Consider the following 15,737-nt stretch of genomic DNA (forward strand, 5'->3'; position numbering starts at 1 on the left):
CGCATATGGCAGTGTGAACTGCCAGGGGTGTGGATGCGATGCGGGAACACTCTGTATATTTGCAGCTTTACCGCATCGCACAAATGTGAACCGGCACTAAGAATTACATGCAAAATAATGGTACCGCTTTCAGCACCTAAAATCGGAAACAATCATACCGCCAGGGAGGTTAACCACTTTACGTCCAGCCGCAGATGTACTGCGGCAGGCTGGCTGTCCTAGGCAAAGTGCCGTACATATACGACGCTCGCCTGGGAGGAGCTAGGGGACAATTGCGCACAACTGGAGGTGCGCTCCCGCCCCCGCTCGTCAGCAGGGAAGCCAGTGCGTGTGACAGGCGGCTCCGATGGCCGCCGGCCACTGACAGAGAAGGACGACGGCTCACGTAAACACAACCGTCCGTCCTTCTCCCTGAAGTGATCACAGATGTCACGTGATCCTGCTATATAGGATCACATGTCTCTGTGATGACTTCACAAGCCACGCCCCCCCCCACAGTTAGAATCACTTCCCTAGGGTCACATTTAACCCCTTGATCTCCCACAGTGTTAACCCCTTCCCTGCCAGTGTCATTATTACAGTAACAGTGCATAATTTTAGCACTGATTACTGTAGTAATGTCACTGGTACCCCCAAAAGTGTCAAAAATGTCAGTTAGGGGTCCAATCTGTCCGCCGCAATGTCGCAGTCCTGCTAAAAAATTGCAGATCACCGCCATTACTAGTAAAAAAATAAAACAATAAAAATGACATAAATCTTTCCCGTAGTTAGTAAACGCAATAACTTTTGTGCAAACCAATCAAAATACGCTTATTGCAATTTTTTTTTTACCAAAAATATGTAGCAGAAAACAAATTGGCCTAAAATGTTAAAAATTTAGATTTTTTTTTTTTTTTTTTTTGAGAATATTGTGTGAAAAATATTGTTTTTTTCAAAATTATCGCTCTTTCTTTGTTTATAGCGCAAAAAATAAAAATCGCAGAGGTGATCAAATACCACCAAAAGAAAGCTCTATTTGTGGGGAAAAAAATACGTCAATTTAATTTGGGTACAGCGTCGCACGACCGCGCAATTGTCCATTAAAGTCACGCAGTGCCGAATCGCAAAATAGGCCCTGGTCAGGAAGGGGATAAAATCTTCCGGTCATAAACTCGCTCATTGAGAATTTTTTTTATCAAAGACATGTAACTAAATACATTTTAGCCTAAATATATGACAAATATTGAATATATTGGATATTTTTTAACTGTCAAAGTAGAAAAATATTGTTATTTTTTTCAAAATTGTTGCTTTTTTTTATTAATATCGCAAAAAATAAAAATCGCACAGGTGATCAAATACCACCAAAAGGAAGCTCTATTTGTGGGAAAAAAAGGACGTCAATTTTATTTGGGTACAGCGTCACACGACCGCGCAATTATCCGTTACAGTCACGCAGTGCCGAATCGCAAAATAGGGCCTGGTCATTGAGCAGCCAAATCTTCCGGTCTGAAAGTGGTTAATGTACGAAAATATCGGCCAATACCGATGACCAAAACATTGGTATCGAAAAAACGATATTGGTCGATCACTAGCGTGCAACCCACTGCTTTAGGCGGCCATTTGTGACAGGTTCTCTTTCATTTATGAATCATATCACACACATAACGTATAATTTGTGGTATAGTCTTTATTTACAGAACATTTTTCTGTGGTATACTACTATTGCCTAACCAATCCTGACAGGCCCTCTCTAAAAACTTTGAACACTATGCTGTTTCCATGACATTTTCATCACTTTGCAGCAGTCACCGTAAAGAACGTTCCATGCCCTCACTTTTCACACATTTGCCCTCATCCAACATGGCGGCCGAGTAACCAGCAGGTTGTTTGTTGCCGTGTTGACCCAGTAACCATAACCGCCGCTCTAGCCCCGCCCTTCTCCTTTACCCGCCCTTTTCACCTCAGATGACATCAGTGAGGCCCGCGCCTACGCCCCACCCACCCGGGAAAGGACGCGACGAATGGGGGAAAAGACGCACCCCCCTGACGTCACCGCTCCGCCCCTCCTCAGTTCATGTCGCGCATAGTGCGGAGGAAACGGCGGCGGCTGTGGAGAGTTCTATGGAGACTTGAACGAGCCGAGCCCCGGCCGCCATTGTCGCCCCCTCGCGGGATATAACGTCGCCTGCGTGTGTCTTCCGGCTCAGCCCGTAACCAGCATCATGTACGCCGCAGCCAGCCCGGGTGAGTGGCTTTCCTTCGCCCTCCCTTCTCTCCCCTCCCCGTGTGTCTGAGGCCTGGCCCTGGGAAGGACATCCTATTCCCGCCGCCGGCTTCCCTTTCCCCTTCAGGCCGCTTTATAGCGGCCGCCGCGCGCCACATCCCGCGCCAGCAGCTTGGTCACGTGCCAGCCTGGGCTGATGGTGGGGGAGCCGCGCGGGGCATGCTGGGAGACCCCCACTGCTTAAAGGGCCAGGCGCTGGAGGAAAGTTCTGCCCCCTTCCCTCCCAGTGTTATTGGACTACAGATCCCAGCATGTCATTGTTATTGATCTGTTGTGTTTGTTATTGTATGTTAATGGACATGTAAGCAGACCCCAGGCTCTGCTCCTCTCCCATGTACCCGCAGAGAAGGTCACAGATAGCTTATATTTATATAGACAGTCCTTGGGGACTTTCTGCTCATCATAAATGTTACAATGTAATTGTATGGTTTGTGTTAGGGATCGACTGATTATTGGCAAGGTCGATATGCACTTTACCCCGATATATCGGAATCGCCCCCTGGAGGTGACTGATATTGCCGTGACGTCATTGCGTATGTTGTGCCACGCGCCTCTGCTTCTGTCTTCTTTGGCTGCCTCCCTCAGCCTTGTCTAGTGTTTAACACAGCCGCCACATACACCCACCCACAGTTGCCCGCTGCCAGCCACCCACCACACAGGGTGCCAGCCACCAACAGGCCTGTGCCAGCCAGCCATTAAAAGGTGCCAGCCAGCCCTCCACACAAGGTGCCTGCCAGCCTCCCACTAAAAGGTGCCAGCCAGCCTCCCACTAAAAGGTGCCAGCCAGCCTCCCACCACCCAGGGTGCCAGCCAGCCTCCCACCACCCAGGGTGCCAGCCAGCCTCCCACCACCCAGGGTGCCAGCCTCCCACCACACAGGGTGCCAGCCAGCTACCCACTAAAAGGTGCCAGTCAGCCTCCACACAGGGTGCCAGCCACCCACTAAAGGGTGCCAGTCAGCCATTAAAAGGTGCCAGCCAGCCCTCCACACAGGGTGCCTGCCAGCCAGCCCTCCACACAGGGTGCCAGTCAGCCCTCCACACAGGGGGCCTGCCAGCCACTACACAGGATGCCAGCCAGCCTCCCACTAAAAGGTGCCAGCCAGCCGCCCACCACCCAGGGTGCCAGCCAGCCGCCCACCACCCAGGGTGCCAGCCACCCACTAAAAGGTGCCAGTCAGCCTCCACACAGGGTGCCAGCCACCCACTAAAGGGGGCCAGTCAGCCATTAAAAGGTGCCAGCCCTCCACACAGGGTGCCAGCCAGCCCTCCACACAGGGTGCCAGCCAGCCCTCCACACAGGGTGCCAGCCAGCCCTCCACACAGGGTGCCAGCCAGCCACTACACAGGATGCCAGCCAGCCTCCCACTAAAAGGTGCCAGCCAGCCTCCCGCCACCCAGGGTGCCCGCCCCCCGCCACCCAGGGTGCCAGCCTCCCACCACCCAGGGTGCCAGCCTCCCACCACCCACTAAAAGGTGCCAGTCAGCCTCCACACAGGGTGCCAGCCACCCACTAAAGGGGGCAAGTCAGCCATTTAAAGGTGCCAGCAACCCACCACCCAGGGTGCCAGCCAGCCGCCCACCACACAAGATGCCAGCCAGCCACCCACTAAAAGGTGCCAGCCTCCACACAGGGTGCCAGCCAGCCATTAAAAGGTGCCAGCCAGCCTCTGCACAGGGTGCCAGCCAGCCTCCCACTACAGGCTGCCAGCCAGCCATTAAAAGGTGCCAGCCTCCGCACAGGGTGCTAGCCAGCCAGCCATTAAAAGGTGCCAGCCACCACACAGGATGCCAGCCACCCACCACACATGTTCAGTAACAGATTTGTGTCAAATATTGTGTTTATTTTGGAAAACTTTAAATGTTCAAAATATCGGCCGATACAGTAATGCAATGACCAAAATATCGACAAGGAAAAACCGTTATCGGTCGATCCCCAGTTTGTATTAAACCCAAACATGTATTATATTACCAACCCTTACCTGTGATGGCTGCGTTAGTTTTACTTATTTAGGCGTTCTTTCCTTTTTATTTTTACCTGCCAGTAAGTCTGTTTTTTATAAATATTCTTATGTATATTTTTATTTTTTTCATTTTTAACAGAACACGCTGTCCTGCAGATGTAGCAGTTTAGAACAGCGGCGGTCAGCTTTCTTGAACTGTGGGGCCTCAAGCGCGGCTATCGACGTCACCAGAGGGCTGCACATAACATTCAGTGAACATTTACTGTCAGAGATATACAACAGGATATAGTAAACGATAACCGAAAATGATGCAAGAGACGCTCAGAGAACGCGACCCTGTAACGGGAGAGGGTAAGAGACTGTGCAAGGGGCGTGGGAGACGGATGGGAGTGCGCAATGCCAGCTGGGTAGAGGGTGCCACTAGGGATGCACCGAACTGAAAATTCTGGGTCGAAAAAAGAAACCAAAAATGATTTTACCTTGACTGTATACAGCCTGTATATAGATGCTCCTGGCACTATATACCTGTCCTATAGTTGTATAGGGAAACAATGATGCACATCATAACACATAAGTTGTCACGCACTGCTTCCCACAGATAGCAGGTTGACTCTAGTTCTGCTCCTGTCCTTCCTACCCGCAGCGGGCATACAGTAGAAGAGAGAGGAGGTGGGTGGAGAGAGAGTCAGGCGCGGAGGAGAACGAGGAAGTTCCTCCTCCGCTTTACGTGCTGGGTCCTCTTCTCGGCCTCGCTTTCCTCTCGGGACCATGACGTCACTGGTTGCTAGATGCCAGGCGATTCTAGCACAGGGCGGGCAAGGAGGTACAAACGGCGGGTCTCAGGAGCTGACCGCGGCCGGTCATGCACCATATAAGTTAAATTGAAAAAGCTGCTGCGGCGGCCATTAATATTCGGCATATATGGTCCGTTTTCAGCCGAAGTGGGATAGGCCCGTTTTCGGTCGATAAATTTCTGTTGCCAAAATTTCAGTGCACCACTAGTTGCCACCTCATCCTTTTAACCACTTGCCGACCGCCCGCCGCGGGTCTTAGTGGACAACAGGCTTGGCAATGCCATGCAAGCAAAGCCAACAGAATACTGGGATGTATAAAAAAGGGGATTCACTCCTCTCTACAAGACTCTGGTCCGGCCACATCTGGAGTATGCTGTCCAGTTCTGGGCACCGGTCCTCAGAAGGGATGTGCTGGAACTGGAGAGAGTCCAGAGAAGGGGAATGGAGGATCTCAGCTATGAGGAAAGTCTACAAGCACTGAACTTATTCTCTCTGGAGAAAACGCTTGAGGGGATATGATATCAATGTACAAATACTGTACTGGTGATGACCCTAGCATAGGTAATAAACTATTCAGAGAAAGGGATTTCAATAAGACACGTGGCCACTCACTAAAACTAGAAGAGAAGCTGTTTAACCTTAAACTACGTAAGGGGTTCTTCACTGTCAGAGTGGTAAGGATGTGGAATTCTCTTCCGCAGTGGTATCCGCAGGGAGCATTGACAGTTTAAAAAAACTATTAGATGGGCACCTTAAAGACCACAACATACAGGGGTATACAATGTACGGTTAACAGCAAACACACACACATCATAGGTTGAAGTGGTGTCTTTTTTTTTTTTTTTTCTCACTAACTATGTAAGATACACTGCGGCAGGCTGGCTCAGCTGCTCGAACCAATGTATGGGTATGTCGCTTCGCGGGAGGGCTTCTGGGGGGCACGTGCCCACCCCTATTAGGAAGCGGGGAAGCCGATCCATGGGACTGGCAGCCAGAATTGCTGCCGGGCGCTTGTGATCGCTCCCAGCTGAGAGAGAACGACGGTCAGCTGTTGTAAACACAGCAGACCTATTTAGGATCCCAGGTCTCTGTGTTGATTCCACAAGTCCCTCCCCCATACAGTTACAAAGCACTCTCCTAGGCTCACGCCTTCCCTGCCAGTATCATTACAGTAACAGTGCATATTTTTAGCACCGATGACTGTAGTAATGTCACTGGTCCCCCAAAAGTGTCAAAAATGTCAGGGGTCTGACCTGTCTTGTCGCAGATCGCCGCCATTACTAGTAAAAAAAAAAAGAATAAGGACATAAATCTTTTCCCTAGTTTGTAGACGTGATAACTTTTGCGCAAACCAATCAAAATACGCTTATTGTGGTTTTTGCTACCAAAAAAATGTAGCAGAATACAAATTGGCCTAAAATGATCAAAAAATTAGATTTTAAATTTTTTATTGGGAATGTTGTATAGCAGAACCGTAAAAAAAAAAAAAAAAAAATTATATAATCTTTTTTTTTTTTTTTTTTTTTTTTTCAGAATTGTCGCTTTTTTGTTTATAGCGCAAAAAAATAAAAATCGCAAAGGTGGTCAAAAACCACCACAAGAAAGCTCTATTTGTGGGGGAAAAAAGGACATCAATTTTATTTGGGTACAGCGCCGCACGACTGTTCAATTGTCAGTTAAAATAACACGGTGCCGAATTACAAAAAATGGCCTGGTCATTAAGGGGGTAAAACCAGAAGTGGTTAAACCCAAACACAATAATTTCACAGGTTATGAGGCAAATTTCATGCTGGAATGGCACTAAGTGAGTTTAATTACCATCTTAAATCAGACACAGAACCTGTGTTAACATGCATTGGGGTTTAAAGGGATGAAATGGCAACCCTACATTTGGGGGTCCTGCAGACAGGGAGCAGAAGGTGGCTTAGCAATCACTACAAAAACCGAGTAATAGTTTAGATTAGTGTCTCTAGGGGCCCTCAGGAGCTGCACAGAAAGTGCCAAAGGGGTGCAGGTGGGGGCCCCAAGTAGATAGAGGGTTGAGGCAAAACATTTACCATTGGTAGGGGTGCTTACAATGATCACCTTTTATTTATGTAAGAATTTTATCCCAAAAGGGGCAAAAAAAAAAATGTGAACTGGAGTTTGAGTTCAGTTTGTGAGGCCACATTCTCACTTTTGTGTGCTGGGAACTCAAGCAGAAAAGCATTTAAAAAAACGAGTGCTTGCAAGTGCCATTTATTCATGTTGACACCCCAAGAGTCAAGAGACTCCGGCAGGCTGGTTGTATGAATCGCTCGACTTTGCACATTCAGCCTTCCCGTTCCTGCTGAACCAGCCGAGATTTGAGCCGTGTATTGGTCAGCCTTAGGCTCCTTTCACACACTCCGTCCGTTGGACGGAGTCCGTTTTTCTCAGCGGGGATCGAGCCGCTGATCCCCATGCTGAGCAGCAGGAGGACAGCTGTGTCTCCGCTCTGTGTGCGGAGACACAGCTGACAGTTCCCCATGCAACTCTATGGGGGAAATCGGATGTCAACGGACCGTCAGTCCGTTCTCACCCGATCCGCTGGACGGATGGAAAATAGGGTTTCCATCCGTCCAGATTTATCGGATGTCAGCGGACATGTCTCCGCTGACATCCGATGCCCCATAGGAATGCATGGGGGGACCGTTCAGATCCGCCAAAAAAACGGACAGTCGGATCTGAACGGTCTGCCTGTGTGAAAGGGGCCTTATGCCCCATACACACGTGCAGATTATCTGCAGACTTTTGTCTGCAGACTTAACTTTTCTATGTAGTGCAAGGGCCTGCCGGATGCAAACAAATTGAAAGTGTTTAGGTTTGACCTCATATTATATGGTTTTGGTAAGTCTGCAGACAAAAGTCTGCAGATAATCTGCACGTGTGTATGGGGCATTAGGCCCCTTTCACACAGGATTTGCAATCTGGTCTGTCTGTCAGTTTTTCAGGCGGACCTAAACTGATACTCCATGCATCCTTATGGAGCAGCGGATGTCAGCGGAGACGTCTCCTATGACACCCGCTGCTATTCCATCCAGTCCTCTCTGTGAAATCTGGACGGATGGAAACCCTATTTTCCATCTGTCTGGAGCATCAGATCGGGTGAAAATGGACAGGCGATCTGTTTTCTGATCTCCCATAGAGTAGAGCGGGCTCTAACAGCTCCTTCTCTGCTCAGAGAGCGGAGATGGAGTTGTCATCCACCTGCTCAGCAGGGATCAGTGGATCAATCACCGCTGAGCAAAACTGAGTCTGTTGGGCGCACCGGCCGTGTGAAAAGGGCCTTACACTGTTGCTTGGGAAAAAAAAAAAAGTGCTAATGCGAGCCACAGGTGCAAATAGGACCTTAGTGTACCTAATCTGCCAGTACATCTAACACTCTCCCCCCCCCCCCCCCCCCCAAGACTGACAATGCTGCTGCCCAAAGGTGCCCCCTGTGCTCCTTCATCCAGAGCGGGGGATGCGCAAACACATGATGTGTTACTGGGCAGATCACTGGGGAAAAATGCCTAAGCGCTGGTTTACATGCCTGATGGAAGGGGTCCTGCGTGACTCCAAAACGTTGTGATGTGAACATGCTTCATTCAGTGAAAAAACATTTGGACTCTACCTGATAATCTGTGGTGTGCTGGCAAATACCCTTATTGTGGTTTATACCTGAATCGCACGGGAACTCGATATGCAATTCCTATGCGACAGTGCAGTGTGAGGAATGGGGTGAAATCGCAGCAAAAGTAGTGCATGCGGTATTTAAAAAAAAAAAAAAAAAATCATTGTGCAGTCCAGTGTTGGCAAACGCACTGCATTTACAATCTGCATTTGGGTTGCTGTTAGGATTATATTGACACCCACGGCTGACTGCACACTCGGTGTGTTTTTAATGTGGTGTGGAAAAGTTGCACAGATTGCAAAGAGCCAGGTTTAAAAAAAAAAAAAGAATGCAGTCTTCCAGTCATTGGATATAAAGACTGTTATATATTTATATTTTTGGTTTTGGGTTTATTACCACTTTCAGTTAATTCAGTTGGTTATATAGTGTGTGAATGTGGCGTTGCCTGTTAATAGCTCACCAAAGATGTTACAATGTAGTTGTGCAATCGACTTTATATCTATCGTGAACTGTGTAGTACATGGAAATTTCTGACGATACAAATTGAATACATTGTTTCAGTAGATCTTATAACTAAGGGCTCTTTCACACGGGCGATCCGATCAGATCCGCCTGTAAGTTTTTTAGGTGGATCTGATCGGATCCTCCATGCAGCTCTATGGGGCAGCGGAGACACCTCCCCTGCCATCCGCATCTGATCCTGTCTGTGAAATCCGGACGGATGGAAACCCTATTTTTCCATCTGTCCAGGGATCGGATCGGATGAGAAAGGACAGGCGGTCCGCTCTCATCCGATTCCCCCATAGAGAGCAGCAGGGGCTGTGACACCTCCCTCTCCGCACTGCAAGCGGAGACGGAGCGGTCATCCGCCGGCTCAGCGGGGATCGGCTGATCGATCCTGATCGGACCGTGTGAAAGAGCCCTAACTTTTGGGAAAGCGAAGGGAGTTGTACATAAGATTGTGATTAACCTTGCTGCCCGCACTATAGCCGAAAGACAGCTACAGCGCAGGCCTAAATTGCCAGGACATCCACGTACGTCTTCCCGCGCATGTGATGCCAGTGTGCCCCTGGCTCGCTCAGTGATCAGCGAGTCAGTGAGACTCGGCTGATCACAGATCGGTGTAAGGGGCAGATCCTGGTCCCTTGTCATGTGATCAGCTGTCAGCCAATAACAGCTGATCACATGATATAAACAGTTGGTAATCTGTTTTTTTTTTTTTTCCCCCCTACAGCCCCCCCCCCCCCCCCCCCCCCATCACGCTTACAGCGTAAGGAGGGGAAGAAAAAGCCTATTACCGTCTGGAGTAAAACAGGACAGCAGTCCCTCACACTCCAGACCCACTGCTGCTAAGCAGTGCCACCTACAAGAGCATATCAGCACTAAGCAGTGCCCAGTGCCTCATCGCCAGTGCCGCCTCATCCATTAGTGCAGCTTTATCAGCGCCCATTAATGGAGGAAAATTACCGGTTTTCAACATTTTGTAACTATGAAAAATAGTAGTGTGTGTGTTTATTTTTTTGTAAAAAAAAAAAAAAAATAAAATCCCAGTAATGATTAAATACTACCAAAAGAAAGCTTTGTGTAGGAAAAAGATAAAAATATAATATGGGTTCAGTGTAGCATGACCGCGCAATTATCATTGTCAAAGAGTGACAGCGATGAAAGCTGGAAATTGGCCTGGGCAGGAAGGGGGTTAAGTGCCCAGTAACCAAGTGATTAACCACTTCAGCACAAAGCTTTTACCTCTTTCTTGACTGGGCCATTTTTTTGCGATACGTCACTGCGTTGCTTTAAAGAGGAAGTAAACCCTCCTCTACAACTTGTACCTATAGGTAAGCCTATGATAAGGCTTACCTATAGGTACTGTAAATATCTCCTAAACATGTACCGTTTAGGAGATATTTACCTTGCATGTCGCCAGTGACGTCACTGGCGCATGCGCTCTGAAGGAACGGCCGATCGTGCCGTTCCTTCAGAGCCCCGTGCCGTGACTGTCGGCTCTAGCGCGCGTGCGCGGGAGTGACGTCACCGCGGCTCCGGCCAATCAGATGGCCGGATGCCGCGATCCCGGAAGACGGGCGACTAGACATGTCGCCCGTCATAGAGGTGAGTGAGCGGCACGGCGGGGGCTCGTTCTGAGGTAAGTATTGCATAATGAGCTAATATGCGATGCATACTAGCTCATTATGTCTTTCTTTTGCAGGGTGTAAAAAAAAAAAAAATAACTCAAACGAGTTTACAACCTCTTTAACTGACAATTGCGTGGTTGTGCAAATGTACCCAAGTAAAATTTATGTCCTTTTTTTTTTTTTTCTTCCCACAAATGGAGCTTTCTAAAAGAACCACAATTTTGGGGAGAAAAAAAAAACTAATTTTTTTATTTTCTGCTATAAAACACACCAAATAAAAAAAAAAAAAAAAAAAACTTAAATTTTTTTTATCAATTTAGGCCCGTTTGTATTCTGCTACATATTTTTGTTAAAAAATCTTGTGTATATTTGGTTTGCGCAAAAGGTATAGCGTCTACAAACTATGGGATACATTTATGGACTTTAAATTTTTTTTTAATGTTACTAGTAATGGCGGCACACAGCTATTTTTCGGGACTGCGACATTGCGGTGGACAAATCTGACACTTTTTGGGGACCAGTGACACCAATACAGTGATCAGAGCTAAAAAAAAATGCACTGTTAATTTATAAATGACTCTGGTAGGGAAGGGGTTTACACCAGTGGTGATCAAGGGGTTAAGTGTGCTCCTAGGGAGTTCTTAACTGTGGGGGGAAGTGGATACACTGGACGAAAAGAGATCTGTGTTTCAGCTTAGCTTAAACCCAAGAACTTTTACTACCTAACAAAACAGTGGTTTGCCTTGTTTACATAGACCAGGGATCCTCAAACTACGGCCCTCCACCTGTTGCAGAACTACACATCCCATGAGGCATTGTAAAACTCTGACATTCACAGACATGACTAGGCATGATGGGAATTGTAGTTCCTGAACAGCTGGAGGGCCATAGTTTGAAGACCCCTGACATAGACAGACCGTCGTTTTGTCATTCCTCCAATCACAGCGGGAGCCCCCTATATCACCTGCATAAAATCGCGTACATGTACAGTATATATGCAGCAGGTGGAACTGGTTAAAGAGGAACTTTGGTTCCACCCCTTTACTCACTTGCCCAGAGAGTTCAGTGGTGTTCTGCTGCGCTCCGCTGTTCAGTTGACAAAGCATGAGCCCCGCATTGCCTTCTACCTCTCTGAATCCCTCCCTGAAATATGTAGCATGCAGATCCCATCTAGGCGCTCGTTTTCGCGGAGACGAAAGTGTCGGGGATGCAAAAAAAAGCCTTTACATGAGGAGGCATTTTTAGTGAGGAAAACTCCTCTATTGCACAAATGTTTGCTTTAAAGTGGGTATAAAGGCAGAAGGTTTTTTATTATCCAATGCATTAAGACAGGGCTTGACGAACCCCAGGCACAGGGTCGCATTGGCGAGTTGACTTAGCGGCCTGGCCCCTTGGTTACATTGCCGCAGATTCTGTCGCCATACATCCCAAGTCTCCTGCGAGGTGCGGGAGTCTCCCTCATGCGGGCTGAGAGTCCCTGACATGCAAGTGCCGCGCTCGCATGCGGGAGACTCCTGCACCTTGTATGAGACTCGGGATGTCTGGCGACAGAACGGTGTCTGTCAGCTGTGACAGAACAGAGCTGATGCTTCCTGTATAGTTCTGGCTCCGTCCTGTCACAGGCGGAGTGATATCAATTGCATTCCGCCTGTGAGAGGAGAGATGCAGGAAGCATGGGCTCTTCATGCTTCTCCAGCACCGCTCATCACACTCTCTGCCAGCACTAAGTCACATGTGCTAGGGGTGCAACCAGCCCCCAGCACATAATTGTAAATATCCCAGCATGTGCACTGTTTCTGATGCCTACCACCATCACCACTTCAAATCACTAAAGTGGTCATGTTGGTTGGTGTGTTCCTTTTTTAGTATCTCTCAGAAGAAGTAAACGAAGTACACATGGGTCGAATGCTGGGCAACATCAGCTGGTTAATTAAAAACTGGACGCCATTGGCTCCGTGTGTATGGCAGCCAGTCCAACAGAAGCCGGCCATTCGGCATGTGCAAAGAAAAAACTGTCTCATCTTTTGCTCGCTCCTAGATTTCAAGCAAATTTTTCAAGACCTGCATTAAGATAAAAACAGTCTGTGTGCATTAGCCATCCCCCCCCCCCCCCCCCTCAAAAGCTTACCTGAGTCCCCACTTGATCTAGCAATGTCTACTACTACTGTCTCAGCTGTCCACGACCCGCCCCTCCCTTCCTCCTTGGCTAAGACAGCAGTGGCGCCATTAGCCAGCCAATGAGTGGGGGCAGGGTCGAACTGCAGCTTTGTCTCTGAAGTGGATTAACAGAGCTGTGGCTTAATCAGGTGCCCCCATAGCAAACTGCTTGATGTGGGGGCACTCAAAGGGATTAAGGGGCCCGGAGAGCTGAAGAGGAGGATCCAGGCTGCTGTGCGAAACCAACTGCACAAAGGAGGCAAGTATAACATGTTTGTTTTAATAAATAAGACTTTACGATCACTTTAATGCAGCGATGTTGCAGGAGAAACTTGGCTGCTGTGCCATTGGCTCCCACTGCTATCAATCATTCAGTGAGCCAATGAGGAGAGAGGGGGCAGGGACTAGCCACACCTCTGTGTTTGAATAGACACACGGAGCTGCTGCTCAGGTGCCCCCATAGCAAGCTGCTTGCTGTGGGGGGCAATTGTCAGGAGGGAGGTACCAGGAGCGATGAACAGGGACCTGAGAAGAGTGGGATCCGGGCTGCTCTGCAAAACCACCTCACAGAGCAGGTAAGTATTCATGTTTGTTATTTCTTAAAGTGATTGTACAGTCTTGTTTAAACAAAAAAAAAACCTTTTAGAGCCGGTTCACACTATTACGACTTGCCAGGCGACTTGGTCAGCCTGGCAAGTCGCGCACCGTCTGGTCCATTGAGAAGTACAGGAACGGTTCTAATAGGAGTGACACAAGTCGCTTTGACTTAGAAAAAGGTTCCTGTACTACTTCGGGGCGACCTGGAGGCGACTTGCATAGGCTTCCATTATATGACGTCCGTGCAAGTTGCACCGAAGTCGCGGTGCACGGGACTTCACAGGTCGCCCCCGAAGTCGGAGCGGCCTAATGTGAACAGGGGCTTATAATTACCTCCTCTTTGCACTTGGTTTTGCACAGGACAGCCCAAATCCTCCTCTACTCAGGTCCCTCTTCGCTGCTCCTGGTCCCTCCCTCCTGTCGAGTGCATCCACAGAAAGCAGCTTGCTATGGGGGTAATGGAGCTGAGCTGCAGCTCCCTGCATCTATTCAGACATGGAGCTCTCACCCCCCACCCCCTATCTCTTCCGGTTGGCGGTCGACAGCTGTGGAAGCCAATGGCGCCACTGCTGTGTCTCAGCCAATCAGGAGGGAGAGTCCTGGACGGCCAAGGGACTTTTGAACATTGCTGGACAGAAATGGGGCTCCAATAAGTATGAGGGAATGCTGGGGAGGCTGCTGCACACAGAAGTCTTTATATCTTAATGCATAGAATGCATTTAATAAAAAAAAAAAAAAAAAAACCTTTTGCCTTTTCAACTGCTTTTAAGCAACTTGTGCCCCGTACACACGTACCGATTGTCGGCCGTAAATATTCGGCCGACCGATCGGCCGATTGTAGGCTTGTTAGTATGATGCTTCCGACAGCCGACAGCGCATTTTCGGCTGAACAGAATCTGTCGTGCAAGCATTAAAATTTTTGTTGGCCAACACCAGAACGGCCGATTGTTCGCCAGTCAGTACAGAATTCGGCCGACAGACAGCAGATTTGCAAGACTGGGCATGCTCAGAGAAGAAAAATCACACGGAAAGTTAACCATCACATGACATCACTTCTGCAGTCGGCTGTTGTTGGCCGACAAAATTCGTGTGCAGTGTGCACTTTTCAGCCGACAGGACAGCCCTGGACAAAAGACGGCCGATCGTTCGGCCGACGATCGGTATGTGTGTACGGGGCTTTAACCGCTTGCCGACCGCCGCAAGTAAATTTACTGCGGCGGTCAGCCCCTGCCAGGCAGAGTGACGTTAATTAACGTCACTAGCCTGGGAGGGTCTGGGGAGCGAGCGCGCGCGGTCACGGACCCCCCCCCCCCCCCGCGCGTGTGACTGGCGGACCCGATGTCCGCCGGTCACTCAGCGATCGTCGGGGGAGAGGGAGAAAGTCAGGCGGCTTGTGTAAACAAGCCACCTGTCATTCTCGGTGTAAAAACACTGATCAGACGGATCTACTATGTAGATCTGTTGATCAGTGTCCTTACACCTCAAGCCACAGCCAATCGCAGTAGAAAGCACGCCCCTAGGGACACACACAGCCCCTCCCTCCCAAATAAAGTTAACCCCTTCACTACCAGTGTATTTTTACAGTAACAGTGCATATATATAGCACTGATTACTGTAGAAATGTCACTGGTAACCCCAAAAGTGTCAAATGTCAGTCAAGGATCCGATCTGTCCGCCGCAATGTCGCAGTACCGCAAAAAAATCGCAGATCGCCGCCATTACGCGTTAAAAAAAAAAAAACAACAAAAATGCCAAAAATCTTTCCCTTTGTTAGTAAACGCGATAACTTTTGCGCAACCCAATCAAAATACGCTTTTTGCGATTTTTTTTTTTTTTTTTTTTTTTGGTTTTTAAAAAAAAAAAAAAAAAAAAACATAGGTAGCATAAAACAAATTGGCCGAAAATGTTAAAAAAATTTGATTTTTACATATTTTTTTTTTGGGGGGAATTTCATATAAAAAAATGTGAAAAATATTGTTATTTTTGCAAAATTTACGCTCTTTTTTTTGTTTATAGCGCAAAAAGTAAAAAGCGCACAGGTGATCAAATACCACCAAAAGAAAGCTCTGTGGGGAAAAAAAGAACGTCAAATTTGTTTAGGTACAGCGTTGCATGACCGCGCAATTGTCCGTTAAAGTCACGCAGTGCCAAATCGCAAAATACCCCCTGGTCGTTTAGCAGGAAAATCCTCCGG

At 48.3% G+C, this 15,737-nt stretch overlaps 1 protein-coding gene across 1 annotated transcript in view; it reads left to right on the plus strand.

Annotated features, from left to right (window-relative positions):
* The first annotated feature begins 2,080 nt into the window (after nucleotides 1-2,080).
* Nucleotides 2,081-15,737, plus strand: part of AGO2 (argonaute RISC catalytic component 2) — a 128,958-nt gene continuing 115,301 nt past the window's right edge. The window contains exons 1-2 of the mRNA XM_082257415.1: nucleotides 2,081-2,226; nucleotides 4,369-4,580. Of these exons, the coding sequence (XP_082113541.1) occupies nucleotides 4,535-4,580 (46 nt within the window). The 5' untranslated portion in view covers nucleotides 2,081-2,226; nucleotides 4,369-4,534. The remainder of the gene's footprint in view (nucleotides 2,227-4,368; nucleotides 4,581-15,737) is intronic.

The sequence above is a fragment of the Pelophylax lessonae genome (assembly GCF_965119305.1).
Source record: "Pelophylax lessonae genome assembly, chromosome: 5".
Classification (NCBI taxonomy): domain Eukaryota; kingdom Metazoa; phylum Chordata; class Amphibia; order Anura; family Ranidae; genus Pelophylax; species Pelophylax lessonae.